Consider the following 25,474-nt stretch of genomic DNA (forward strand, 5'->3'; position numbering starts at 1 on the left):
GGGGAGTGTGCCATCGGAAGTAGGCCCCTGCTTGCCCGCGGATTGCCCGGTGTTGGCCACGCGATGTAGCCTAGGTGGCTAGCCGAGGCCGGGCAAGTCACTGGCTACAAACGCAGTTTCCCCAGTGTGACCTCGCAGGGGCCAGTGAGCCCCACACATCCTCATTTCGCACGTGTTCTGTAGACCGCAAGATGTACGGCAGCTCAGCAGACACCAGCGAATCGAGACGTCGCTTCAGCACCATCACTTCCGAAGTTGTGCCTGGACACGAGCAAGTCGCGAGCAACCTGTTCGCGGAGCCGGATGATGCAGTGTTCCAGAGCCAACGCTCGCGGGACCTCTGTAGGACCAGAAGAATCGCGCGCCAAATTCAAGAGCAAGCCCTGCGCGAAGAGCTCGAGGCTGTTGAGGCTAGGCGTAGCCAGCTCGAAAGATTGGAGCGAGAGGCACGGGCACGGCAGGAACAGCTTCAGCGCGAAGAAGACGCCCGTCGGGAGGAAATACGGCGTCGAATGACGGACCAACGCAGACGAAGCAGTCTTATGAACGGCAGTATCGAACCACGTCCGAAGAAGCCACCTTCTATAGCGGCCTCCCGGGCGCGCACGTACGTGCCTCCCATCGAGCCAGCCTACAGCGCCATCACCCCGCTGTTCCACCCCAGCTCTGTCTCGATCCCGTTTGTGCCGATGCACGGACTGATGGTGACGGGCCCCGCACAACTCACGCCATTCTCCCCTCCGAAACCCTCTCCTCCACCCGCGGTCGCATCTCCTGCAAGGGTACAGTCGGCTTCCCTGGCACGCTCTTCTACCGTTCCCTCGCGTCCTCCTCGCGACCTTGTCGTAGTCGCCACAGCTGCCCACGCTCCTCCGGCAGAGCAACCCTTCCACCCTGCTTCGGGCTTAAAAGCGACCTCTCCAACCGAGGGACGACCTCCAGCGAATCATATGTCCCGCAAGACGACAAGTCATGCTAGAAGACGAACATTACCCCCACCACTCTTGAGCAACATCAGTCCATCTGCAGCCTGGAGCTTACCGCACGGGCCCCCTGTTTCTGCAAGAAAGACAGGGGAACAGGACACTTAGTTACTACGCACATACTATATATGTTTACTGTGATCTGTTACTGTCGCGTATATACAACTTACTCGGGACGCAAAGCAAGCCTACCAAGACACAGTTTCATCGCGATCAGAAGGTTCGAGGCCGCTTCGTTTGTGTACATGCAACGTGCTGTGAATTGGTTCTCATGTGAACCGGGCCCGCGATAGATGCGACAAGACAAGATGCATTACGAGCGAGAAACGCTACGACTAAGGTATCTCTCGTCCTTCCTTTCGCTCTTGGCGGTCACAAGGTGCGGAGGTAGGAAGACATCGTCCTCTTCGTCCGCCTCGTCCTCGTCCTCCCCGGCCTCGCTTGGCACGTGCAATTGCTCCCCTGGACCGCTGACCTGCTGCTCGCGCTCGGCACGACTCGAAAAGGATCCGAAAGGCGCATTCCGGAGGGATTGAGCTAGAGACGAGGCACCGACTGGTCGAGCACTCGATTGGGACGAAGAAGGGCCACCTATCTCGAGCGGAAGGGCCGAGCGCGGAGTTCTCGAGCTTGGGGGTGCCGGGGACTCGGAGGATGGGGTCCCTGCAATCCAGGTCGGTCCATCTTTGTTCGTTTTCCGTTTCTCACGCTCGAGTGCCCATTCTCGCTCGGGATCGGGCCGCCAGGATGACATGGCACGGGCTGAAGGTTGATGCGCAACCGGGATCGGCAGAGACCCCACTTGAAACTTTGAACCCGGGGGTGTTTTGCTGGAGTCCCGATCGTCGTGGTCGTCGTCGTCGGAATCACCACCTTCATGACTATCGGTTCCAGCATTTTCGTTCTTAGTATTACGATCCGAAGAAGTGGCGGTAGAAGGATGCTGAGCTTGGAGTCCTTGATCCTTGCGAGGTAGGGCTCGGCGATGAGATGGTGTGTCGATCGCGAGCAAGTCTCGAATCTTCTGCTCGCCGCGTCGAACGTCTCGACGGTCTGGTGGTCCTCCAGACGAAGTCGTCGAGATCCCCGCTTCGCGTGCTTTGACATCCTCGACGGCCGAAGTATGCGTGGTGCGCTCAACACGCTGAGCTGAGGACGACGCAGCAGGCGATTTTGTTCCAGGAGAGACAGCCTCAGAATGCGTTTGTGATCGGTTTTGGCTCTGCGAGGCTTGCGACTCGGTGGTCGATAGGAGCGCGGCGAAAGATGCCGACAACGAGGACGCGCGCTGGAAAGATCCAGGGCGGAAAGTCGAGCTCGGCCCCTGAGCAATGGGAGGCGAGCGCATGTCGTCGCTCTGCTCTGAGGGGTAATCGGGGGGCTGTTGCTGGAAGATTGGTCGCGTGGAGGACAACTCGAGAAAATCGACATCGACGTCTTCGTCCATCTCAAAGGGCGCGTCTGTAGGCAACGAGACGGTGAATAAGTGAGACCTTCTCGACATGGTGCTTTCCTAGACAAACCTTCTTCACGTTCCGACTCTGCTGTTGCGACTCGTTCGCGAGCTTTGTTTCTGCCCTCCAAGCTGGAAGTTCGGCTCGATTCGCTTCTAGCGAGCGACAACTCCTCTGTCTCGGGGATTGCAACCAGGCCCTTTGTCGACGTAGAGGTGACGAAAGAAGGAGTCGCCCCACCGCTATTCCCGGCATGTTGCGCGCGCTGCGCTCCGAGAGCATGTTCTGTCCTTTGCCTGTCGTCCTCATCTCCGTCGTCTTCACCATCCTCGGTCGTTGCAGGTATACTTTCGGCGCGGTTGTAATCGCGTTCCCGGCTCGAGCTCGATTCCTTACCTCGCTCCTTTGCTCCCATCGCTGCTGCTTCTGTAGCTTCCGCAATCTGCTTACTGCGACTCTTGCTTCGAGGTCCTGTAGCCCCTGCGTACGGTTCATCTCGCCTCCGCTGCCTGCTCCGACTTCGTCCTCGCTCATCCTCCTCTCGCTGGTCCATCTCTCGCATTCTCAGACTGATGTCCTCGTCGCGATCCTTGGTCTTCGACGGCGGTGAAGTTTTGCGCTCGTTCACCTCGCTTTTTGGAGGCGCGCGATCCCCGCTTTCGGTCCTCCCTGCCGCCCTGCCGACGCTCCGTCCTCGCTCACGACTCTCGCTTTCGTCCCGTTGATCTCGGTTCGCGCCCTCGCGTTTGATGACGACTGGTACTCCGAACCCACGCACGACGCCTCCGCCTGCGACTGTCCCGGCTCCATTGCGCGCTGACTCGATTCTCGCCTCGAGCACCTCGAGCTCGGCTTTCACTCTCCTCACGAACGCGTCGTGGTTGCGCCGGAGGGCGAGGATGTCTTCGGCGGTCTTCTTGGCGGAAGCCGAGATGCTCGAGGTCAGGGTCGAGGCGAGGGAAGCGCCGTCAGTGGCAGACACTGGCGGGGTCTGCGGGACCGCGCTCACGAGCGGTGACGAGGTCGAGTTCACCGTCGACTGTCCCGCCGTTTGTTGCCCTGGCGCAAGTGCAGGGATGAGGGCTAACAGGCCCGAAGGATTCTGCGCTGAACCCGCTCCGGATCGGAGAGGTCTGTTGTCGGCGGAAAAGGATGTGCGCGAAGTTCTCGATAGACCGAGCGACAACGGTGGTACCGACATGTCGCTACCTTGACTCGCGGCCCTTCGCTGCGGTGACAGCAGCGGCGAAAGGAGAGCCCGTTGCAGGGTCGGCGAATTGAGCACGCCGGGAAACGTCGCAGAATTGTGATCGGTAGCTCGGAACGAAGGTGTCGGCGGAGCGAGAGAGGCGGGATCAAAGTGAGGTTCTGGAAAAGAGGGCGCATCGATCAAGATGTGGAACGCCTGAGAGAAGAGCGGCGAAGACTGTATCTTGGAAGGATCGAGGCGAGCGGCCGACACGAATCCAGCATGGAGTGTGACCGTGCGTTTAGCGGCGGTCGCTGTGGGTTCCGGCTCTGCCTCGCCCGTAGCGTCTTCCTCCTCATTTGACTCGGAGCGTGGGTGCGGCAGTAGTGGGGTTTCCAGAGTGAGCAGCGCCTCGCCCGTGTTGACCGAGTGGAGCGTCTGTGAATCGGGTTTCGTCGTGATCGTGACGAGCTGCGGGTGTTTCTGCAGGAGCCAACAATCATAGATAGCGTCAGTGATCAGGTTCGATGACGGAACCAGACTCGCCGCCCCGCCTCCGAGACGAGACCCGCTTCTCGAGCATGTCAACGATCGAGCCGACCACGTACAATCTGTACTGCATCTGCCGAAGACACCAACTCGAATGTGGTTCCCTCTGACTCGCCCGAGGTTGGCTCCGAGACGATCTTGCCTCGAATCGATACGTTGAGATCGGCGCTATGGTACACCACTACGGTGTTCTTTCCCGACGAAGACTCCATCGTTTGATGACCGCTCGTGGTCTATTGCCGGGCCGGTCGAATGGGCTGCGAGGCAGGAAGTGTCTGGCGAGGTAAATGGGAACAATAGAATCCGATGGACACGCATGCGGGGGGCATACATCGGAACCGGATCCAAATACGATTTTGGATACCTCTGTTCCCGAGCAGAGCTACACTGCATGTGCTACGAAGAGCTTGCTTCAAATTCCAGAAGGATCCGCACGAAAGGTAGGAATCATCGAAAAAGCAGAAAAATTGGGCAAACGCAAAGTTCGGAGTGAGCGCCGATGGAGGAAGACGAGACAGTACAGTTCAGGTGTTGGTATGTCAAGGCGATATAGGGTATTGAAAATCGTGAGTATAGATCTGCTAGGTTTTTTTTTGCTGTGTCATGCTCGGCCGTGTTGCTTCATGCGATACAAGTTCGTTCCCGCTCATCTCATTTCGACCTCTGTGATGCCGTCCAGGTCGCGGTGCAGCGGGCAAAATCTGTCCCCAGGCTGGTCCCAGTATGCCTTGATGCAAACTTCGTGATAGATGCAGTAGCACGAGAGGCGCGCGAGGGAAGTTTCCGGTACAAAGTCGTCAAGGCAGAAGGCACACTGCGGAGAAACTCGGCATGATGAGCTAAGTGGCAGGGACATAGACAGACAATGCATGACGCACTTCGAGAGCTTGTCCTGTGTGATTGTCTTTCGGCACGGACCTGTCGTCACATTCGAAAACTGGCGCAGTGCCGCAAGCCCGATCAGCACAATCTGATCTTGCGGCGTGGGACGAGACACAGGACTACGCTACTCACTGACATGCTCGCGTCTGCTTTTCCTCTCACCGCTTACCGCGGTACCTCCCCCCGTCAGCGCCTTGCAGCAATCGTCGACGTGTTTCTCGGCACGCTGTCGATCCCACCCTGGATCCGACAGCGAGCGATCGCACACAGGGCAGCGTTCCATGTAGATCCCTCCGCCTTCATCGAGGCACATGCGCATGTGGGCTTCGGAATCGATCGAAGACATGCCTCGGAACCCGAGCGAGCACTTCGGGCAGGCATCGAGCTCGTCTTCTCCTCCAACGGGTACACCTTCCGTTTGAGGGAACGATGCGGCGACGGGTTCTGACCCAAAGTCGGAATGGGGATGTGCCGGGACACGATGCTGCACATGCTCTGGCGAACGTTGTCTTTGCCGTTCTCGTGGCGGCGATGCGCTCCTCCTCTCTACATCACCTCTGTAGATCCTGTTGTCGATCCCGTCGTGGTCTCCCGCTGAGGCAACATGAGCTGCGAGATCGCGCCTCTCCCCACTGCTGTATGTTTCTCGAGCACTTCGTCGAACGGCTGCGGCAAGTATCCTCATGGCGTCAACGGTGGCTTCTCCTGGGCCGTAATTGTTAGGAAGGTTTGGGCTGCAAGATCGAAGTCGAGGTCGTGGAGATCGCGGACGGCGAGGAGCAAATTGATCGGCTGGGAGGTCACGGTAGTCCTGTCTTTCCATATCTGCTCGATCCAGACCGGGCCGTTCTGGCGAGAGGTTGCGTGATGATGTACCGCGTTCGAGAGTCTGGGAGCCGGAGCCTGAAGCTCCATAGAAATCCAACTCGCGCGCCGCCTTGAAGTCCGGACCTGAGTCATGTGCGTTCGAGGGCCCAGCTACAGGCTCGTGGTAGAAGTGAACATCTGATGAGAGCAAGTTCGTCAGGGACGTTGGCCATGAGGAGGTTGCGAGGAGAGGACTTGCCTTCCATCGGCTGATGCGCTTCGTCCGTGTTTGCGTTTTCGGGTGTATGAGCGATTCCTCCCGCGTCGTCCTCGTTCTCGTTCGCGTCGTCGTCGATGGGTTCGTTCCAGACTGGCATTGAGGGGTCATCACGGAGTATGGCTCTGAGCTGATCCCAATACGGATGCGCTCGTCTGATGTCGTCTGAGCACGCGCAGCAACAAGCGTCAGCAACGCGCTATGCTGCAAATGGGGGACATTCACGCGCTTTGGACGGCCGCAGCATTGTCGGGATCCTGTACAAGCTTTTCGATCGACTCGCGATACAGCTTGGCGAGCGCAGAGAATCGACGCGCAACGGCTTCGCCCTGGCGCTCGATCCGCGCTTGATCGTCCTGCGCAGTGAAGACTCGGGGAGTGATCCGTCTGCACGTCGCTGACTTGATGTTCTTGAATACTGTACTCCTTGACCTGCCTGTTTGGAAGAGCGAATGGCGTACGTCGCGGTGGAGAGCAGCGATTTCCGTCAGAAGCGAGACGGTGTATGCTGGGTTCTTCGCCCACGAGATGGACGGCCCCGGGTCTACCGGCGCCATCGGGAGCCGTGCGATTCGAAGCGACCGGAAGAGATGCGGCGCGGCGCTGCGAGGATCTCTCGAGTCCGAGTCGCGACTTGTCGACGCCCGCGGTTTCTCAAGCCCTCTCGTCCGTAACGCACGCCAATAGTACCTAGCAGCTACATGTCTGCAGTGGCGCGTGAGCACCTCGACCTTGTGGACGCAGCCGGCACGAACGCAACGGGCGGAGTTGGCGACATGGACTCGCATCCACCTGCCGACCCGACTGCCGACATGCACGACGAGGAACTCGAGGAGGAGGAACAGGATGAAGAGATCTATGGTGAGTCTCGCTACATGACTGCGTGCAGAGCTGTGGCCCGAGTGCGCGGGTGCGGGCGTCGAGACTCGTTCGCATGCGGTCGAACCTCGACCTCGAGCAGCATGGTTGAGGTTGTACCGTGTCCGATAAACTAGCAGCCTGTCCCGCGGGTAGTATCACACGGAACGAGGCAAATACGATGGGTGCTGATATCCTCCATCTCTCCCCAGAATCATCGTCTTCCCCGTCAACTGAAACGGACACGCTCACGTGGATTAACTGGTTCTGTTCGCTGCCTGGACACGAGTACTTCTGCGATGTCGCCGAGGATTTCATCGAGGACGACTTCAACCTCACCGGACTCGCCGGCCTCGTGCCCTTTTACAAAGAGGCGATGGAGATGGTCCTCGACGTCGAACCTGGTGCGTCCCTTATCAATCGAGCCCGCTGTCGTCGAGAATCCACCACGAGGTCTAAAGCGAACTGATTCTGTTGTGAATGCATGTAGAAGAAGACGAGGCCCACCGCGTCCCGGATGTCTCGATCGTTGAATCGTCAGCCGAGCTCCTGTACGGACTCATCCACCAGCGTTACATCATCACGCGCCAGGGACTGCAGCAGATGGTGCGTCTTGACCTGCCGTGTCTGCACCGCTCGGCCTCGAGTGCTCATGGATTCTCGTGACCCTCAGTATGCCAAATTCGAGGCGAACCACTTCGGCACCTGCCCTCGAGTGTACTGCTCGCAGATGAACCTGGTTCCGTGCGGTCGCTCCGACCTACCGGGCGTCGATACGGTCAAGCTGTTCTGCGCGAGCTGCCTCGACATGTACGTCCCACCGAGCTCGAGGTTCCAAGGAGTCGACGGCAAGTTTTTCTCTCTTTCAATGGACTGTCGAGAGTTGCGCACGTATTGACCGAGCATATCACAAACCAGGCGCGTTCTTCGGCACGACCTTCCCCCATCTCTTGTTCCAGACTTTCCCTCCTCCTTCCTCCCTGCCGCTGCCTTCTCCCGACCCTCACACAGTACCTGATGGAGGCGAGAGAACTCATACCACCCCGGTGACGAGTCTCAACAAGGTCTACATTCCGAGAATCTACGGATTCAAAGTGAGCGAGCGAGCACGGAGTGGCCCGAGAATGCAGTGGATGAGGATGAGAGTGAGTCGCTCGCCTTCCCTCCGTCACAACAGTCACGTCGGACATGTTCAACGAGCCAGACACTGACGAATACGCATACCACGACAGCCTCGAACGGAAGGAGAGCTGGACTGGGAGGAGAACGCAGTTCGTCCGACACCTCTTGGCGGTGCGGGACCGGGAGGGAGCGGAGAGAAGGGCGATCTCTTCGACGAGGACTTGGACGAGGAAGACGACGATGAGGAGGAAGAGGAGGAAGAAGCGGGTGCGGGACAGGGAGGCGCTGCGGGAGAGGCTGCTACGGGACCTGCCGCCCAGGATGCAGACAGACTCGTCGGCGAGGTCACTCTTGAACTTAACAACAAACTTTCGACCGGTGCCAAAGTGGTCGATCTTACTCAATTACCTCGACGAACAGACCGCGCTATCAAGCCGCTGCCATCATCATCCCGCCAGCCTTCCGCTTCTCCAACCGCGAAGCTGCCGTCGCCGCCTCCTCCGCTCTCGTCATTCGCGCCTCCTTCCGCCTCGTCCTCGTTCAGCCCGAGCCTGCCGTCGAACGTAATGGATGCTTCCACTCGCGCTTCTTTCGCTCTCGCGGCCTCGATTCAGAAACATCTCGCATTCGCCAACACGAACAAGGATTTCGACTTTGACTTGCCGGAACTGCCTCGCCCAGCCGCCTACAAGCTAGAGAAGCACGAAATCAACTCCAGGATGGGGACGGCAGTCTGATCCTTTACTTAGACGACTTTTCAAATGACTTTCCTATTTTCTCGCGGTCCCTCTCGACTTGCAACTTCCTCTCTGACCGTCGGTCGCATTCCTCGTAGTTTCCCTGGTATACTGTGGTCTCTGTAATATTCGCCTTTGCCGCTGCTTTTCCTCTAGATTGATCTACTTCTACAACAGTACGCAGCCTGATACGCGTTGAGACCACAGAGAAGCCAGCTGGGAATGCGAGCGCGATCATCGCTTACCACTCGACTTCTTCATTCTCCGGGCTTTCTCGGCTTTGCTCATTTTCGACGCGCGCTTCTCGCGATTCTTCTCCTTGACTTCTTGCCGCCGTTTCTGTTGGGACGATGAACAGTCAGTCAGCAGACGTCAAAAATGCTCGCAACCCAGAGCAAGACTACGCACCTTCTTCTCGTCCTTGTCCTCGTGCTTCTTGCCTCGTGGCCGCCTCTGCGCATCGTCTCCTTCTTCTCCGCTCTCGTCATCTTCGCTGTCTCCGCCCTCTTCGTCTCCATCAGAACTGGCGTCTCCCGTTTCCCCCTCAGCATCGCCAGTCTTGTTGCCTTCGTCGCCATGGATCTTGGCTACGCCCGTGATATCGGCGTAGATCAAATCACTGCCTTCTCCCCGCAACACTCGTTGCACGTCTCGTTCAGCATCGTAAACGTCATCGAGTGCTCGAGGAATGTAGGATTGCGCAAACACGGCTTCGTCGGATTCCGTCGTGTTCTGCTTGGGTTTCCTCGTCGAACGCCCGTTCGCCGTGCCTCCATTGCCAGTTGCATCTGCCGCCGTTTCGGCTTCGAGATCGCCTGCGGTTTGTTCCAGCTTCGTCGGCTCTTCCGGCTCTTCGTCGTCGAGCTGAGCGAGAAGCCTCTCGATCTCGATCTTGACGTCGTCGTCGGTTTCCTCACGGCCTCTGATCCAGCTGTCCCCAGTGACAAACCTGAACGTTTTCCTCAGGCCAAGTGTCCGCACCCCACGCCGACTGAACCACTCTTCAGCGTTCTTGAGATCGGCTCGCAAGAAATCGAATGCAGCTGGATGTTCCTGCTCGATTGATTGCGACACATCGATGATCCAGAGATGCGAATCATGGTAGAGGATGTTGTATTCGGAGAAATCGGCATGCACGAGTCGGCATCGGTGGAAGAGGATACGTAGGATTTGCAAGATCTCGACGTAGAGGGACGGCATGCGCTCCGGTGAGATCGACGCATCTTTCAGACGAGGTGAAGCTCTGTGAACCGAGGCAACGAGTGAGCTTGAGAGAATAGCGAAACCGAGCATTCACTATCGACTTACTGCCACTCGTCCTCCTGAATGAAATCCATCACCAGCACATTTTCCCTGACCTCGATCGCTTCCGGTACCCGCAGGCCAGCAGTCCGCATCCTTCGCAAATTTCGAAGTTCCTTCTCTGCCCATAGCCTGACCATTTTCCTCGGGTTGCTCCGCGCGTAACCGCTCTTGAACCGGAACTCGCCCGTGACATAGCGATCTCGATCTTTGAACACCAAGATCGACGTCTTGTAGATCTTGAGGGCCAAGTGTTTGCCCTCGGGAGACACGGCATGGTAGACGTTCGCTTCTTTGCCCGTACTGACACAACCGTCGACGCGCTCGATGAGCCCTCGGCCGAGCATCTTGAAGATGATCAAGCGGGTACGTGGATCGAGCACTTGCTCGTTCGTCGCACGGTCGCTCTTGTCCTTGACGAGAATCTTTTCACTTCCACCCTTCCGAGTAGCCGTACCCTGCGAGTGTAGCGGTTCGAGTTGTAGGCGGTTCGCAAAACGATGTTGCAGCTGATTCAGCTGATCGGTAACTTTGTTGCCATGGTGTTGAGTGCTCGATGCCGCATTCGCAGCGGTATTTTGAGCGGTTTGTGAAGCCTGAGTCGCCTGCCGCCGCGATCTGTTCAAAGCAGGCAACACCGCTGCTGTTGGCTGTCTCGAGTTCGTCGATCCTGCGGTTCCGGCAGTCACAGGTGTCGCAGCGAGGGAAGAACGAGTCGCTACGACTTGTTGCTTCATCCGGTTGTACCGTTTCGTGAAATCTGTTGCGAATGATCAGTCAGCTCGGTTGCGGCCATATGTATGCACCAATGATGTTGACAGCTTACCTCCAGACGCATCTGCCCAGTCTTGGTCCATGACTTCTCTCAAGCCGTCTTCCAACCCGTACCCGGTGTGGTCCTCCTCTTCCTCATCCTCGGAATAGTAGTACTCCTCGCTGTCGTATTCTGCTTCTGCGGCATCGTGTTGGAGCTCCTCGACGGCTTCAGTGGTCGCAACTGGTGGCTCAGCCTGAGCGAGATCTGCGGTGGCCGCTTCGTCGTCGATCCTGGCGTGCTGGAATTGGCTCCTCGGCATCACGGGCGCTGTATAATCCTCTGGTGCATCTTCGAACTGCATCCTGCTTGCTCGAGGCGACGATGTTGGAGTAAAAAAAAGGTTTAGATCAAGATGTCTCCTGAAGAATTATGATCGGATATCTTGTACATTTTCGCGCTTCTAGCCACACTTCGGATACTCGTTTCTGCGGTCACACGTTTTTACAGAAAAATAAACAGGAAATGCTCCTAATTTTCGGGGGGTCTCTGTCGAATATCTACATCAGGCTTCGGGAGCGTCGTACATCAAGCCAGTAAGGTCCTGCGCTTCTCTGATTGCTTTTTGACCTTCTAGCTCTGTCGCGATCCGTAACAGAATGAGTCCGCCAGGCGCTAGGGCCCAGATCAGCCGATCAGAAGTGTCGATTTGCCGCGCGAACGAAATATGGAGAGCGTAAATCGCACAGGGCACGAGGAGCAGGGCTTGGAGCGCGGTGCGAGATATCCGTAGAGACCGAGCGATGTCGTCACGAGCCAGGAGGACCGAAAGTGGGAGGACAAGAATTGCGAGGAGGATCCGAGCGGCGTGTCGTTCCGATTTCACAGCGAGCACACTGTCAGGGGACACACCGATCAGTCTTTCGAAAGTCGTGAGTCGAAAAGGCTGCACAAGCAAGGCGAGACGGACAGCGAGAGCACAACTTGGATCGCCGAGACGAGAATGCGGTGCAGTCGCAGCGAGTCGCGGGCGATGTCAACGAGCTGTTGCACCTGCTGGCGCTGTTCTGCGAGGAGTATGGAGAATGAACGACACGAACGTGAGCCGCGTTCCGCTTCGGCCCGCTCAGCTGCGCATCGAACGAGAATCCACTACGGACCTTGCTTGTCAAGGATCTCGGGTTGACTGGGTCCGAGCAGCTCGTCGTCGTCTCCACGCGCACTGTATGACCTGCGAGACTGCATTCGGTTCGGCACAGGCGTGGGGAGCCGAGTCGAATAAATTCGTCGCGTTCGTCGGCAAGTTCACGCGACGCACGCCTCGGCTCCTGCTCTCCCCTTCATCCGCCTCAACAAACACTCCACTCTACTCATGAGCTTCTTCGGCACGGTTGGCGGCGCGTTGTGAGTGCCCGATTTCTCTCGCCGTCTCTTGTGTGCTCCTCGTCCTGCTGCTGATCGTTCAACACGCTCCCCTTGCCCACCTGAAACGCATCGTGCGCTCCCCATCGACCTTGACAGTGGTGCCAAAAATCGTACTTTCAAGCCTCGTCGGACACAGCAAGACAATTCAACCCGAGCGAGTCAGCTCAAGAAGTCAGTCTTGCTGGCTTGCTTCTCGAGTCCTACGCCTCTTGTCGCATTTCTGACAGGTTCTATGCTGTCGCCAGATACGCAGATGCTACGTGAGTAGCATAGCCTGCTCCTGATCCACTTCAGCAAGCACAAGCTAACCCTTTCAGTCTGGCCCGGATGGCAATGTCACTCAAACAGCCTCGGATCCGGCAATCTACGACTGGCCGTGATGCTACCAGAGGGCGAGGATCTCAACGAGTGGCTCGCGGTGAACAGTGAGTGCCAGATCCAGTTGCACAGGTTCAGATGACGAGAGGCTCATGCTCTGCGCCGCCTCTACTTGCGCTGTCCCAGCTGTCGATTTCTTTAATCAGTTGAACATGCTTGTGAATCTCGAGTTTCGCTATTCAAAAAAGCTGAATTGCGCGCTGATTCACGATTGCGCTGCTCAGTACGGATGTGTGACTGAATTCTGTACGCGCGAGGAATGTCCCGTCATGTCTGCCGGGGCTCGATTCGAATACCACTGGCAGGACGGCGTCAATTTCAAGAAGCCAACAAAGGTGTCAGCACCAGAGTATGTCGACTATTTGATGGACTGGGTGCAGAAGCAGCTGGACGACGATGCCATCTTTCCCTCGCAAATCGGTTCGTCGTCTCACAAGCATCTGGGCTCAGCTTCCAGAGGCTGACATTCATGTAAACGTACCTGCAGGTGTGCCGTTCCCGGCAAACTTCCACACAACCGTCAAGTCGATTGTCCGCAGGCTATTCAGGATCTACGCGCATCTATACAACCACCACTTTGCGATCCTGTGTGCCCTTAGCATTGAAGGTGAGTGCTGTCGTCGTTCTCGAACATTGACCGTCAAGAGGAAGACGCTGACAGCGCAACCGGTCTTGCAGCGCACATCAATACTTCGTATCGCCATTTCTTGCTGTTTGTGACCGAGGTGAGAGTCGGGATTTGCTTGTCCATATCCACAGCTCAACTGATCGATGCGGTCTTGCCCCTCCTGCAGTTCAATTTGATCGAGAAGAAAGAGCTGGCGCCGTTGTCGGAACTCAACGAATCGATTCTGGCAAATCAGCTCAACTCGAAGTGAGCGCGCTGCGAGCTTGAGCACTTGCTCTGCTCTGCGACAGACACTCTTCCCTGCCTCTGACTGTAACACTGCTTCGTACCACCACCTAATCAACGCATCGCTATCGCAATCTCTTTTCCCCCTTGTTTGGCCCTTTCTTCTCCTCGGTTTTACGCGACTGTCTTTGTGCGTTCTTGTGCCTGTTTGTTTGTCATCCCATTTCGTTCGTCCGTTGTTCCCAAAACGATAAAAAAGAAATCGATAGATGTCAAGCGATTTTGACATTATACGCGCTGCGCGGGGGCTTGTAATAAAATTAGCGATCGAGACTCGAGAGCACCGGGTGCTCGCAACTTCACTCAACTCCTCAAAACCCTCCCTTCAGAATCATGGCAGGCAAAACTCGCTCGAGCGGCACGAAAGCAGCCACCACTCCGAAAGTAGGCTCGGCCTTCACTTCAACCAAGCGTATAAGCACAAGTGGTGTCAAGGGGAAACCAGCGACGATCAAGTCGGCCACATCCGCCAAATCGAAAGCGAGCACGCCCCGAGACAAGAGCCAGGACCTCAATGGACTCTATCAACGGCTGTATCGAGATGCGCTCAAGCGTATGGGCGAACCGAGTGAGTTTGGCCATCGAGGATCCGAGAGAAGGCGGGACAGCGGACGTCATATCGCTCGCCCGCAGTGTCGCTCTGTCCCGCTGGCTCCAAACCACTACTACTACCGCCCATAGACTCACTGACGCCCACCTATACAGTCCATAGAGGCGAGAAGAACTCGGACGACCGGATTGACGACATCGAGATCATCCTGAGGCAGTTTGACCAGCAGTCGGAATTCGGACCTTGTTCGCGCATCAGGTTTGTTCAATCTTGCGTCTGTCCCTGTCGAGAATCCGCTGACACGATCGTTTTGAAATTGGTTAGTCGCCTCGAGAGATTCGAGAGGGCCGAGAAACTGGGCCTGAACCCAGACCCCGAGGTGAGCCTATAGTGCACGACATGTGTTCGAGACGCACTATTAACCATCGGTCACTCTCGTATTTCTCGACAGATTGGAGACATCCTGCGTTCCGAAGAAGGAAGGACGCAAAAGAAGTATTCCGACAGCATCTTTCAGAGTAAGCTCTCTCGTCTCGATTTCTCCTTTCACTCCATCCTCGAATGCGACCTGACGCTCCCGTGGCTCTCACAGTCTGATTTTTTGCGAGCCGGAGTTCCTGAGACTCGCCCAACCTCTACACTTGCGGACAATCATTGTCTGCTCTACCACGAACCTCTTTATGCGTCAATCATTCTTCCCATGTTGTCATTCCTTTGTGTCGTCCCCTTGTCTCCCACCGCTTAGTGATTGTAACCTACTGCTCGTTCCGGATCCATCATGTGCAGAACCGATCCTTCTCTGATTTTGCGAATCGCTTGCGTCACTACGAGAGCAACTGCAGTGTGTCGAGCGGTGGATGTGCTCTGGGTTGTCTGCACGGTATTTCACAGCGGCTACAGCTCGCCGACTTTTTTAACCCCTTTGAGCACGTCCGTTCGATCGTTCCGTTCCCAGAAACTGAGAAGCGTTTCGGCCGTACGTTCAGGGTTGTCCTTTGAGGCACAAGCGAGAGAGACAGGGGTCAGAGGACTTCAGAGGTTCGGACGAAAGGCACCTCGATCAACGGCGTACCTCGTGCACACAGTGTCCTGCTTCAGGAAACACCTCGAGTTGGTACTTGCCTAAGCTCGAAATTCGAGTCAGTGTACGCTACTCGCAACGACAAGCAATGAAACCTCGTCACAACTCACCCTGCATTTGTCCGATCAAGAGGTCACGATCCAATCGATCTGTTCCCGCGAGGATCAACAGTTTGGCAGTCTTGCATCCGAGGAATTTCGACGAGAGCCCCGTAAACCATCCTGGCAGAAGCAAGGACTGATCAATATCAAAGTCTGCGAATTTGGCTGTTCGCGAACGAAGCCGTGACTGAACCTTTCCAGTAAGGTTCGGTCTTTGCGAGATCGACCGTCCAGCCGTATTCGATGTCTTCAGCCTGCGCATCTTGTGCCTCACTGAGCGGGCTGATCAGAGCGGGTACCGATATCCGTGCAGACGTGACGTTGTTGATCGTTCTCGAATCGAGACTGTTTTCTCAACATTGTCAGCTCCAGTTCGGAAACGACCAGATCAGAAGTGGTGCGCACTGCCAACCTATCGCCGCTTCTCGAGAGTCGAAGACTTTTGGTTGTGCCGCGATAAGCGTTGACATGGACGAGAGTGCTTCAAGTGCTGTACCTGCAGACGATGACCAATGGACAGCAGGTCAAGCCCGTGAGCTCCCCGAGGCCTTACGAGGGCTCAAGGACGCACCTTCGACGACGTCGATGACCGTAACTCCAAGTACGTCTGCGACCGAGCTTTGAATGCGATTACAAGCTTCCGCCACGACAGCTCCACCCTTTTGAAAGGGTCAGATCGCGGAACAAGACTTGCATGTGATTGCACGAGAGATACGGATGACTCACCATGCTGTGTCCGACGAGAACGAGACCTGGCGCCTCATCCCGCGAGGGATACACCGTCTTGAGCAGGTTGATCAGATCTTGGGCCATGCTCTCGAGATTCATGCTGGTCTGTTCTCCTTTGTTCTGCGATGGAGGCATGTTGGTCTTGCCTATATTTCCGACAAGGTGCGTCAGACGCACTGCTTTTGTCGAATTCGGAGAGGGGGTCAAGAGGAGAATTCACGCGCCGTGACCTCGAGCATCGTAAGCGAGAACGCCGACTCGGCCTCCACTTTGCCCCGTCAAACTCTTGGCCATGCAAGCGTAGCTCAATCCACTGTAGCCTGCTCCATGTACGCAGACAAAGACGACCCCGTTCGAATTCTGTACGTCGTCGGCATCATCGGGCGAGGTCGAAATCGCTGGTGCGGTGTAATACACCCTGAACACCACCGGTGTCGTCGAGGATTCGGTGTCAATGCTGGAAGGGTACACGTTCGAGACGGGTACTTGGACTTGGAGCGCTTGAGCAAAGTAGCCTTCGGCAGAGAGAGGGGAAAGATCTTGTCGACTACGGGCTCTCCTGTTCCTGATTGAGGTGTGAGTAGACCTGTGACCACAGCTCTGTTCTGGAAGTCACAGGGACAAAGCAGTTAGCTCACTTGGAGGTGAGCGAGACAGTCGAGGTGGTGGATGAACCGGTGGGGAACGAGTCGAGCATCTCCTCCTCTTCATCAGGGTCGAGTTCTGCAGGTGTATCGAGTGCCGGTAGGTGCGGCAACTTGCCGAGCCGAGCTTTCAGCAGTTCGCGATTCATGATTGTGCAGAGGTGTTGAATGACATGACAAGTCCGAAGAGCGGCCGATCGTTGGAATTCTTCCGCTATACCGCTACAGTCCAAAGAAACCAAGTACGAGCTCTCAGGCAACGACTCTCGTGATGGGTAGGCAAGTGAATCATCTCGAGTGTCCGCAGTTCTAGGCACTTGAACATTCCATTTCCGAAATCATTTACTACACGAGTCGCAAGCAAACAGACGAGACAGGCACGGCGGAGAGGAAAGAAAAGATATTGGGAATAGAGACACAAGCATGACAAAGAGTCAGTCATGAGAATACGCGAGAGAATCAAGGGACGCAAAGGGGGAACGCACCTCGGAGGGGATCTCGACCTCACCGGCATCGATAGCCTCGATGATGTCGTGGGGAGGTCGGCCGTCGATGGTGCAACCGACGGATTGAGCGGTACCGAGGATCTCCTTGACACCGTTGGCGAGGTCCTTGGAGAGGGTCTTCTTGGCCTCGCGCATGGTGCGGGCGACCTCGATGATGGCATCGAGCTCGATGTTGCCCGAGTGCTTGATGTTCTTCTCCTTCTTGCGGTCACGGACGGGCTCCTTGAGGGCACGGATGACGAGCGACGAAGCCGAGGGGACAACCGAGACGGCAGCTTGACGGTTCTGGATCGTGAGCTGGACGGTGACACGGAGACCCTTCCAGTCGCCAGTGGCCTTGGCGATGTCCTCACCGACCTTCTTGGGGGACTGTTACAAGCGGCGAGAGCGAGACGTCAGCTCCACCGACCCGAGATTCATATCACCTCGCTGCGACATGCGCATGTTCCCCTCCATCTCACATCCCTGCCACGACTTTCGCTCCATTCTTCTCGCTGTTCCTGCTAGTCTAGAGACATGCTCGATGCTCCACCTGGCCCTGTCGTTCGCCGGTTCTGGGGTACACTTTCAAGTTCTCGCGCGTCGCCCGTTCGTGCCGAGTTGTCGTTGCGTGGTGAGAGTAGCTTACGAGACCAAGAGGACCGATCTTAGGAGCAAGGGCCGAGGAAGCCTGCAAGACGGGAGCGTGGGCGAGAATTGTCAGCCTCGAAATTGAACCCGGGTTCGCGAGACGAGGACAAGCGCGCGACTCACACCAACTTCACCTCCGGTAGCCCTGAGGTAGATGATCTGTACACACGAGCGCGGGGAGGGTCAGTCTCGGCGCACGAGCGGGTGAGGAGGCGCTGGAGGGTTCGAGAGGCGAAGGTCCGTAGCAGGCGCTGCAGGCGGCCGATTCGAGCGCGAGTGGGACGGGGCAGGTCGTGAAGCGTACCTTGATCTCGTTGGGGTCCATTTTGGGTGCCATGGTTGCGGATGGAGATGATACTAGCCTGGAGAAGAAGAAACCAGCCGGCTGCTGAAAAACCAAAGTCTCCCTTGAGCAATGTTTGCCTGGCGTCTGGCGTCTGCTCCCCTCTCAGCCCGCTCTCTCTTATCCTTTCTCTTCTCTTTACTCCCCTTTCGTCCGTTGTCCTCGAGCTGTGCGCCCTCTCGGCTTGCGACCTCACCCTCGGCCATACGATCATTCACATCGACAGCCTTTTCAATGCTCGCAAACTCTGCTCAGCCCGCTTCTCTCCACCACTATCCGCCTTTTGACAGCCTCCACGCCAATGTGCACAGCTCCGTGACGACGACAGCACTTGGCCTGTGTCCTGCGCCAGCTCTGCTTAACTACCGCTGAGCTCCCGCCTGCTCCTACGACAATTTCCACGAGTTTCACATCACTTGCTACACAAACGCTTATCTACGCTCTATACACTTGAACTCGAGATTGATCGCCTAGACATCCCGGACTCTACGTGAGCGGGACACCAACACGTCTCGACAGTCAACGTTAGCCAAGTCTCCTGCTCTACCTGCTAAGATGCACAGTATAGAAGTTGTCAAGGTTAGTCTGGCCTCGAGCTCTCCTCAATGCTCTTCTCTCTGCCCCCTTCCATGCCTCCCAACTCTTCGACACAGTGGACCGGTTCAGAAAAAAAGAAAGAGCAGATGTTCTTTCCTCTCACAGGATGACCTATTACTTGTGTAAATATTTGCTACTTCAGAGGGACCATCTATTCCTATGAGAACATCAACTTTTCCACCAAGATCGCTGATTTAGGAGAAAAGGACATCTCGCTCTTTCTTTTTCCCTTTTTCTGGACCTGCCCCAACAACCTCACGTGATGAAGTTTGTGAACCAGAGCTGATCAAATCGTTTATTGCTCGCTCTCGCAGGTCCACCGTCATCTGCTGGTCTTGGCTACTCGAATTATCTTGCGAGCAATGAAATATTCATCATTCTCGCATATCCGCCCATTTCTACTCGTGAGATGCGACCGAGAGAGTGTTGTTCCTGCGTAGTACACATGTTCGACCATGCATCGAGCGACCCGCAGACTTTTGTGACCTACGAACAATACCATAGCTCAGCTCGAGAGTTTCGTTCAAGCCCAGCTTGAGCTCTGCTGCCCTATCTCGTTTGCTGCCTCTCTCGTATAGCTGGTCAAGATCACTACTTTGGCACGTAGGTTGCATGCAACCCGACAGGTGAGGATACTTGCTACGACAACATGTACATTCGAGATTTTCACTATTTATGTGCTGATAAAGTGATAGACGCTCTAAGGTAAAGAGCTCTAGGCGTTGATGTCCTGCTTGAGGACGTATCTGCAACACGACAGGGAGAGGAGGCTCAGTTTTGGATTCGGCTAGAAAGATATTGCCCGGGAGAAACTCACCGGTAGCGGACCGAGTTGTCCTTGACACCCTGGACTCCCTTGCCAACATCCTTCATGGGGATGACCTGCTTCCAGGTCTTGATACCCTTCTCAGCCGCGAGCTTGAGCATCGCATTGGCCTCCTTCTTCGATCCAATGTGGTTGACCGAGAGCGAGCAGCCGTTGCCGGCGAGCGCTTGCGACTTGAGCTTGAACTCGTCGTCAGGCATGGCACAGATGTGGAGGTTGCCGTTAATGTTGAGAGTGGAAACAATCTCCTCGAGAGGCATCTTGCTCGCAATGTCGATCGTCGAGAGAATGTAGTCGAATTTGAGCGCGAGCGGCTCGTTCCACTTGTCGTCAGCGGTGCAGACAAAGTGGCTCGCACCCATCTTGAGCGCGTCCTCCTTCTTGTTAGCCTGGTGCGAGAGCACAGTAACTTCGGCTCCCATGGCGGCAGCGAACATGACGGCTGTGTAAGACGACCGGCGGGAGTCAGTGATCTTGCGCTCGTGATACCTTCCGAGGGGATAACTCACCAAAGTGACCGAGTCCACCAAGACCGGCAATCGCAACCTTGTGTCCCGACTTGACTCCCCATCGGTACATGGGACCGAAGACGGTGAGTCCAGCGCACATCATACTGCGAGGGAGAGGTCAAGGTCAGCGCAGGTCGTGCATGTGCAGACGCGCAGGAGGTCTACTTACGGGGCAGCGTCGTCAAGCGCAATCTCGTCGGGAATCTTGAAGACGAACTGCTCGGTCGCACGGATCGCGGTCGAGTAACCTCCGTGGGCGAGAACGCCATCGGGGTACTTGGCACCGTACGTGTCAACTTGCTTGGGGCAGTAGTTCTCGTTGTCGGTCTTGCAAGGGCGGCACTCCCTGCACGACCAGACTTGCGCTCCGACACCGACGCGGTCACCAACTTTGAACTCGCTGACCTTGGATCCGACCTTCTTGACGGTACCGGTGATCTCGTGTCCCGAGATCAGAGGCAACGGGATCTCTCCCCAGCCACCAGTCTGTCGCGAGTCGAGAAGCTCTACGTCAGCCGTGAGCTCATAGGTGAACAGGCGGACAGGCTAGGGAGCTTACGATGGTGTGGACATCGGAACCGCAGATACCGCAGTACTCAATCGCGATGTCGACGTCGTACTCGTCGGCCGTCTTGGGCTGGAACTCGATGACCTCGAACTCGGTCCACCTCTTGGTGTCGTGCACGGCGTATCCTTTGAATTCGAGTTCGTTCGACATGATGTGTTGGAGGTGTGGTGGAGGTGTTTTGAAAGCTGAAGTGTGAAGAGTGTAGTGTGAAGAGAAGAGAGCGGAAGTTTGCGATCGAGTGAACTCGAGAGAGGGGATCCAATCGGGCGGAGTGACGTCGACGTTCGCCCGCGCGCGAATTCGCGAGAAAGGCCCCAGCGACCGAGCTGTTGTCCTTTTTCAGGCTCGGTCCCGATGTAAACACGCCACAACGTGTTGTGCTCCATACTGTACAGGCGGGATCTACATGAGGAAGTCGGAGTCGACAGCAATGCGCGACACCCGCCACGCGCCTGACCGCCTGACCGTCATAAAAGAAGGTCGCCAATCTATAGGCCTCGAGCTTCGAGCGCAATTCATGCTTCATGCGTTCACCACTCTCTACAGCTCTCGCTGACCGGCCGAGGAGGCTCGGCGTCTTCTCAAATGGATAGCCGCGAAATTTGCTCGTACGAATTTCCTATTCATTGTAAACTTCCCGACGTTGACCGCGTGATCCAGCGGACCTATACGCTTCAGACAATATCCCCACCACCTCCTCTACCCGTCTCGGGCTCATGTGTGCCCCATGAATGACCAAAGTGAGGGCGGTGAGGGTTGTAACCTGGCACCGAATTCGAAGGGACCGAGATATCCGCCACAGCGCCCCCCAGTTGGCGCGAAGGACCCGGACGTAGCACATGTCGGTCAAGCTCGGCGTCTTGCTGTTCGAGGCGAGTCAACAGCAAGTCGACAAGTTTCTTCAGTCTGTTGACTTCGCCTTGTGTCGCCTCGACCTCGTCTTCGGTCGCAGACCCGTTCGGCGCTGCCCCGATCCATACGCATTCGTCTCCTCGCATCTTGCAGCTGAGACACGGCTCAGTGCGCGAGCATCGCATCTCTAGATTGTCCCAAAATGCTGGCAGGTTAGACAGCTGCCGGCACATACCTCGCATATTGCACTCACTACGGATACGGCAATTCTCGCAGCTGAGATGCCTCCTGCCGTCTGACACTGGCCCCCGCTTTGACTTCTTGCCCACACCCTCCGCCGAGCCAGCCCCATTCCCACTGCCGGTCGCTGAGGCTGCGGGACTGCTATCTTCCGGCTGTCCACGCTGTTGCTGAGTCGGTTCGGGAACTGCCGCGTGATGCGAGTCGTTCATGATTGAGGTGAATTGCTGGAGTAGACCCAAGATCGCGTTGGCTCTCGTCCGTCTACTTGAGCGAATTGACCTCATCAACACGCTCAGGCCGCCTTGGGCTCGTCCGTTTCTTCCCTTTGTCCTCGGGTTTCGGAATTACTCTATCTGGTACCATCGACAGACGTGCTCAGGTGTATCCAGCTGTATGGACAGGTGACTGCGGTGAAGCATGGCCACCGATGTCTCCGATATTTCCGAGACTTTTGTCTCTCCCACCACACGTCGGCTCGAGCGTCGGTATCCCAAAGACGACAGCTACAGTATCGACTGTAGACTCTGTCAGAGGAGGACTGAGTTCCTGGGGAGGTGTGCTCCCGAGAGTCCCCGCGGATGAGCCGCAGAACCGCGTGACCTTGCGATTACTCCGCGGTCAATTTCGGACACTACTCTCAGCTCCCGTATCCCTCCTCGTGGTCTTCCATTACCGTCGCCATTTCAAGGAACACCAATAGTAGTCGACGAAGTCTCAAACAGCAATGAGCGGGTGAGGTTAGCCGGGTGTATTCTAGTCAAGCTTTCAGGCTGACGATGTTTCCGCTCGAAGATGCGATAAGAGCTTCCTCTCGACCGGACCACTCGTCGGTCTTTCGATAGCGGGCGTCTTCCTGTTCGAAGGTGTCGTGCTTGCGCTCGTCTGTCTCGTGGTCACGATCAGGCGAGGGAAGCGGTCGAGGCACACAGCAAGACAGCCACCCGACGACGCGCTCACGAGTGCTGTCACGTATCGGAGCAGCTTTCTGGAGAAATGGTTGGGGAACGAAGGTACGACTTTATACACTCCGGTCGAGGTCAAGGAGAAACCCGATGAACAACGTGAGCTTTATAGTCTCTTCACCTTCCATCTTCGCAGCTGAATCTGTCACCATCCAGATGACACGAACGCAGGTCAGATGGACCGGCGAGCTCCGGTATCCCCGCGAGTGTCGTCAGCGAGCCCTGTAGTACCGCAACACCCGCCGAACGGAGTGTCGTACTATTCCACAGCCAGTGCGTTCCTCCGATCTTTCGCGAAAGCGATTGTAACTGAAGGCGCAACAATCGTTCAGTTGCCGCGTCTCGCGTCATCGCACCTTTAGCTCCCGTTCCGTACGATCCCCCGCCCATGCCTCGGACACGTCCAGAATTACCGAGACTAGAAATACCCTTTCCTTCCAAGCCGTCACCACCTAAACCAAAACCTCACGCGCCTTCAGTGAACTCGCAAATATCGTACTTGCGCCGAGTCGTGGCAAGGATCGCAAGTCGAGCAGAATGTCCCGTGTAGTAGACGAGATTTGACGAGATGATGATTGTCACGAGATGAAAATGTCCCACAGTAAACGCTCGCTACTCGCTCGTTGTTGATTGAGCTTGATGAACGTGTCCGAGAGAGGTACCCTCCGCGACCGAAAGGAGCGTACGCATAGCGTCGACGAGAGGCTGTTGACGCCGTCGTTGAACTAAGCCGCTTCTAGCGGTTGGCAGATCTTGACAGAGTCATCGGTCCGGTCAAGAGCACAGATGCCCAGAGCGCAGTAGCAACCGGAGCAGTAAGCCACCACTCGAGCAACGATGACGAGTTGTGATGAGCTAGCCGAAAGGCGATGCGTGCCCATCTCGTGAGCCGTCCACGAGCAGACCGACTGAGCAGTTGATGACCAAGGGTTCAAGCCGCGTAGAAGATTGCTGGTGGGGAGACCTGAATCAACGGCGGTCGACGCGAACGCGCGACTCGGAACGGCGTCAACTCTCCCGCTGCAACCGATCACCCGTTCGGATCCAGTTGATCGCTAGAACTGTAGCAAGAATGTCCTCTCAAGGTGATCAACTCAGGCAAAAGTGAGCAGAACCCCCCGTTGTTCCACCTGTCCCACTTGCCTTCCGACACCGATGACCGTTCGCTTCCGCCCTCGAACCCCGCCCTGACCTCGCGATTACCGATTGACAGGGCCGACAAGAAGGCGACTTCGACCTCGTCCTTCTCGTTCTTCAGCTCGTCGACGACCAAGTACGAAGAAGCGCATGACCTGTACCAGTCCGCCGGCAACTCGTACAAGATCGACAAGCGGTTCAAGGACGCAGGTGACTGCTTCTCAAAGGCCGCCGAGATGGCCCTCAAGATGGACGAGAAGGACGATGCCGCGAACGACTACTGGACCGCTGCGAAAGCGTACAAGCTCTCGCACCCCGAACGTCCGTCCCTTGAATCGCGTTCAGATTGCCTCTGACCGGTACTGACTGTCCTCCTGTGCTCGAACAGTCGCCGTAGCGAGTCTGCAAAAGACGATCCAACTATACAAGGAGAAGGGCAGGTTCAGACAAGCCGCCGATCGCGAGAAGGAAGTCGCGAGCATCCTGCTGACAGAAGGAGGAGATCTTCGAGGCGCACTCGAAGCGTTCGAATCGGCAGGAGACTTGTACGGCTCGGAGGATGCGTCGGCGTCAGTCGCTGCCTTTCATGATCCTTTCCGTCTCGGCTTCCCTGTTCTCTTTACTGACAATGCCTATCGGTAACAGCTCTGCGAACCAGTGCTTCAAAGAAGCAGCTGAATTGGCCGCGAGGGTTGAGGACTACCCTCGAGCGGTCGGTCACTTCGAACGGGTTGCGAGTCAATCCCTAGGAAGCGCTTTGACAAAGTACGGCGTCAAGGAGTACTACCTGAAAGCAGGCTTGTGCTGGCTGGCAACTGCCGTGAGTCATGCTATTCCCTCGCGGCGGCCCCCCGGCGACCGAGAGAAACGCTCATCCTGCGTCTCGTGGACAGGATGTCGTATCGACAAAGAGAGCGATCGATGGCTACTGTCTGAATGATCCCACTTTCGCAACAACAAGGGAATGTCAGCTGCTGAATGCGATCTCGGAAGCATTCGATGCTGGAGATGCAGAAAACTTTACGCTCGCCGTCGCTGATTATGATCGGTGAGTGAATCTGGTTGTCGTATGTATCCGGCCAAAGGAGACGGAAAGCTGACTGTTCCTTTCTGTTGTGCAGGCTGAACAAACTCGATAATTGGAAAACGACCATCTTGTTGACCATCAAGCGCCAGATCGCTGAAGAACCTAGTCTGACTTAGAGTCCGAGCAGAGCAGAGGACCGGATCCAACGCATCTGTAACGATCGAGACGATTGGAACGTCGCGGATCACCTTCTCCCTCTCGTGCCCTCCCAAGTAGGCATTTCCCCCCTTCTTATGCAAGCCTCCATTGCGATGTACATTCTCCCTCGATCTTTTCGTTTCATCCTGCTGTAATCTGTCTTGAGTTACTCTGCTGTTCCCTGATCTTGCCGATCTTCTGATGGAAGGTTGAGCAAGAAGAGAGAAAGAAGCCGGAGGAAGCATTTCGAGCAAATTCTATCCTCCCGTGAAACGGCTGAGGATAGCCTATGCTTTGGCAAGTACCCAATACAGATCCTGTAGAAAGCCGAACCGTCACTC

The 25,474-nt window shown here is 56.2% G+C and overlaps 10 protein-coding genes across 10 annotated transcripts; 3 read left to right on the top strand and 7 right to left on the bottom strand.

Moving 5' to 3' along the window:
• Nucleotides 1-1,296: 1,296 nt before the first annotated feature.
• JCM15063_002044 (uncharacterized protein) lies at nt 1,297-4,387 on the bottom strand (the record flags this gene model as incomplete). The annotated part of the gene is made up of 3 exons (XM_076679432.1): nt 1,297-2,444; nt 2,507-4,109; nt 4,235-4,387. 3 exons carry the CDS (start codon nt 4,385-4,387, stop codon nt 1,297-1,299), a joined length of 2,904 nt encoding a protein of 967 aa, XP_076533340.1.
• A 627-nt stretch (nt 4,388-5,014) lies between these two features.
• On the bottom strand, nt 5,015-6,241 carry JCM15063_002045 (uncharacterized protein; the record flags this gene model as incomplete). Its single annotated transcript, XM_076679433.1, has 3 exons — nt 5,015-5,112; nt 5,190-6,008; nt 6,061-6,241. 3 exons carry the CDS (start codon nt 6,239-6,241, stop codon nt 5,015-5,017), a joined length of 1,098 nt encoding a protein of 365 aa, XP_076533341.1.
• Nucleotides 6,242-6,842: 601 nt separating this feature from the next.
• On the top strand, nt 6,843-8,858 carry JCM15063_002046 (casein kinase II subunit beta; the record flags this gene model as incomplete). Its single annotated transcript, XM_076679434.1, has 6 exons — nt 6,843-7,002; nt 7,212-7,403; nt 7,490-7,605; nt 7,673-7,847; nt 7,918-8,144; nt 8,232-8,858. The coding sequence occupies 6 exons, from the start codon at nt 6,843-6,845 to the stop codon at nt 8,856-8,858; spliced, it is 1,497 nt and encodes a 498-aa protein (XP_076533342.1).
• A 234-nt stretch (nt 8,859-9,092) lies between these two features.
• On the bottom strand, nt 9,093-11,278 carry RIO1 (protein kinase RIO1; the record flags this gene model as incomplete). The annotated part of the gene is made up of 4 exons (XM_076679435.1): nt 9,093-9,197; nt 9,267-10,101; nt 10,167-10,920; nt 10,987-11,278. 4 exons carry the CDS (start codon nt 11,276-11,278, stop codon nt 9,093-9,095), a joined length of 1,986 nt encoding a protein of 661 aa, XP_076533343.1.
• Nucleotides 11,279-12,286: 1,008 nt separating this feature from the next.
• Nucleotides 12,287-14,777, top strand: JCM15063_002048 (uncharacterized protein; the record flags this gene model as incomplete). Its single annotated transcript, XM_076679436.1, has 14 exons — nt 12,287-12,318; nt 12,436-12,510; nt 12,585-12,599; nt 12,688-12,764; nt 12,844-12,875; nt 12,942-13,137; nt 13,205-13,324; nt 13,396-13,442; nt 13,512-13,591; nt 13,960-14,198; nt 14,336-14,438; nt 14,505-14,559; nt 14,632-14,698; nt 14,773-14,777. The coding sequence occupies 14 exons, from the start codon at nt 12,287-12,289 to the stop codon at nt 14,775-14,777; spliced, it is 1,143 nt and encodes a 380-aa protein (XP_076533344.1).
• Nucleotides 14,778-15,074: 297 nt separating this feature from the next.
• On the bottom strand, nt 15,075-16,884 carry PPE1 (phosphoprotein phosphatase methylesterase 1; the record flags this gene model as incomplete). Its single annotated transcript, XM_076679437.1, has 9 exons — nt 15,075-15,173; nt 15,253-15,302; nt 15,372-15,482; nt 15,556-15,707; nt 15,768-15,858; nt 15,934-16,021; nt 16,089-16,237; nt 16,316-16,656; nt 16,730-16,884. The coding sequence occupies 9 exons, from the start codon at nt 16,882-16,884 to the stop codon at nt 15,075-15,077; spliced, it is 1,236 nt and encodes a 411-aa protein (XP_076533345.1).
• A 285-nt stretch (nt 16,885-17,169) lies between these two features.
• Nucleotides 17,170-18,208, bottom strand: JCM15063_002050 (uncharacterized protein; the record flags this gene model as incomplete). Its single annotated transcript, XM_076679438.1, has 4 exons — nt 17,170-17,610; nt 17,870-17,911; nt 17,995-18,030; nt 18,176-18,208. The coding sequence occupies 4 exons, from the start codon at nt 18,206-18,208 to the stop codon at nt 17,170-17,172; spliced, it is 552 nt and encodes a 183-aa protein (XP_076533346.1).
• Nucleotides 18,209-19,526: 1,318 nt separating this feature from the next.
• On the bottom strand, nt 19,527-20,864 carry JCM15063_002051 (NAD(P)-dependent alcohol dehydrogenase; the record flags this gene model as incomplete). The annotated part of the gene is made up of 5 exons (XM_076679439.1): nt 19,527-19,557; nt 19,629-20,079; nt 20,147-20,250; nt 20,316-20,632; nt 20,706-20,864. The coding sequence occupies 5 exons, from the start codon at nt 20,862-20,864 to the stop codon at nt 19,527-19,529; spliced, it is 1,062 nt and encodes a 353-aa protein (XP_076533347.1).
• A 524-nt stretch (nt 20,865-21,388) lies between these two features.
• JCM15063_002052 (Zn(II)2Cys6 transcription factor domain-containing protein) lies at nt 21,389-22,018 on the bottom strand (the record flags this gene model as incomplete). The annotated part of the gene is made up of 2 exons (XM_076679440.1): nt 21,389-21,753; nt 21,820-22,018. 2 exons carry the CDS (start codon nt 22,016-22,018, stop codon nt 21,389-21,391), a joined length of 564 nt encoding a protein of 187 aa, XP_076533348.1.
• A 1,825-nt stretch (nt 22,019-23,843) lies between these two features.
• On the top strand, nt 23,844-25,111 carry SEC17 (alpha-soluble NSF attachment protein SEC17; the record flags this gene model as incomplete). Its single annotated transcript, XM_076679441.1, has 6 exons — nt 23,844-23,875; nt 23,985-24,229; nt 24,297-24,477; nt 24,554-24,728; nt 24,802-24,956; nt 25,030-25,111. 6 exons carry the CDS (start codon nt 23,844-23,846, stop codon nt 25,109-25,111), a joined length of 870 nt encoding a protein of 289 aa, XP_076533349.1.
• Between the last annotated feature and the right edge of the window lie 363 nt (nt 25,112-25,474).

This window comes from Sporobolomyces koalae (genome assembly GCF_050403365.1).
Source record: "Sporobolomyces koalae JCM15063 DNA, S_koalae_JCM15063T_v1_ctg23, whole genome shotgun sequence".
Lineage (NCBI taxonomy): Eukaryota > Fungi > Basidiomycota > Microbotryomycetes > Sporidiobolales > Sporidiobolaceae > Sporobolomyces > Sporobolomyces koalae.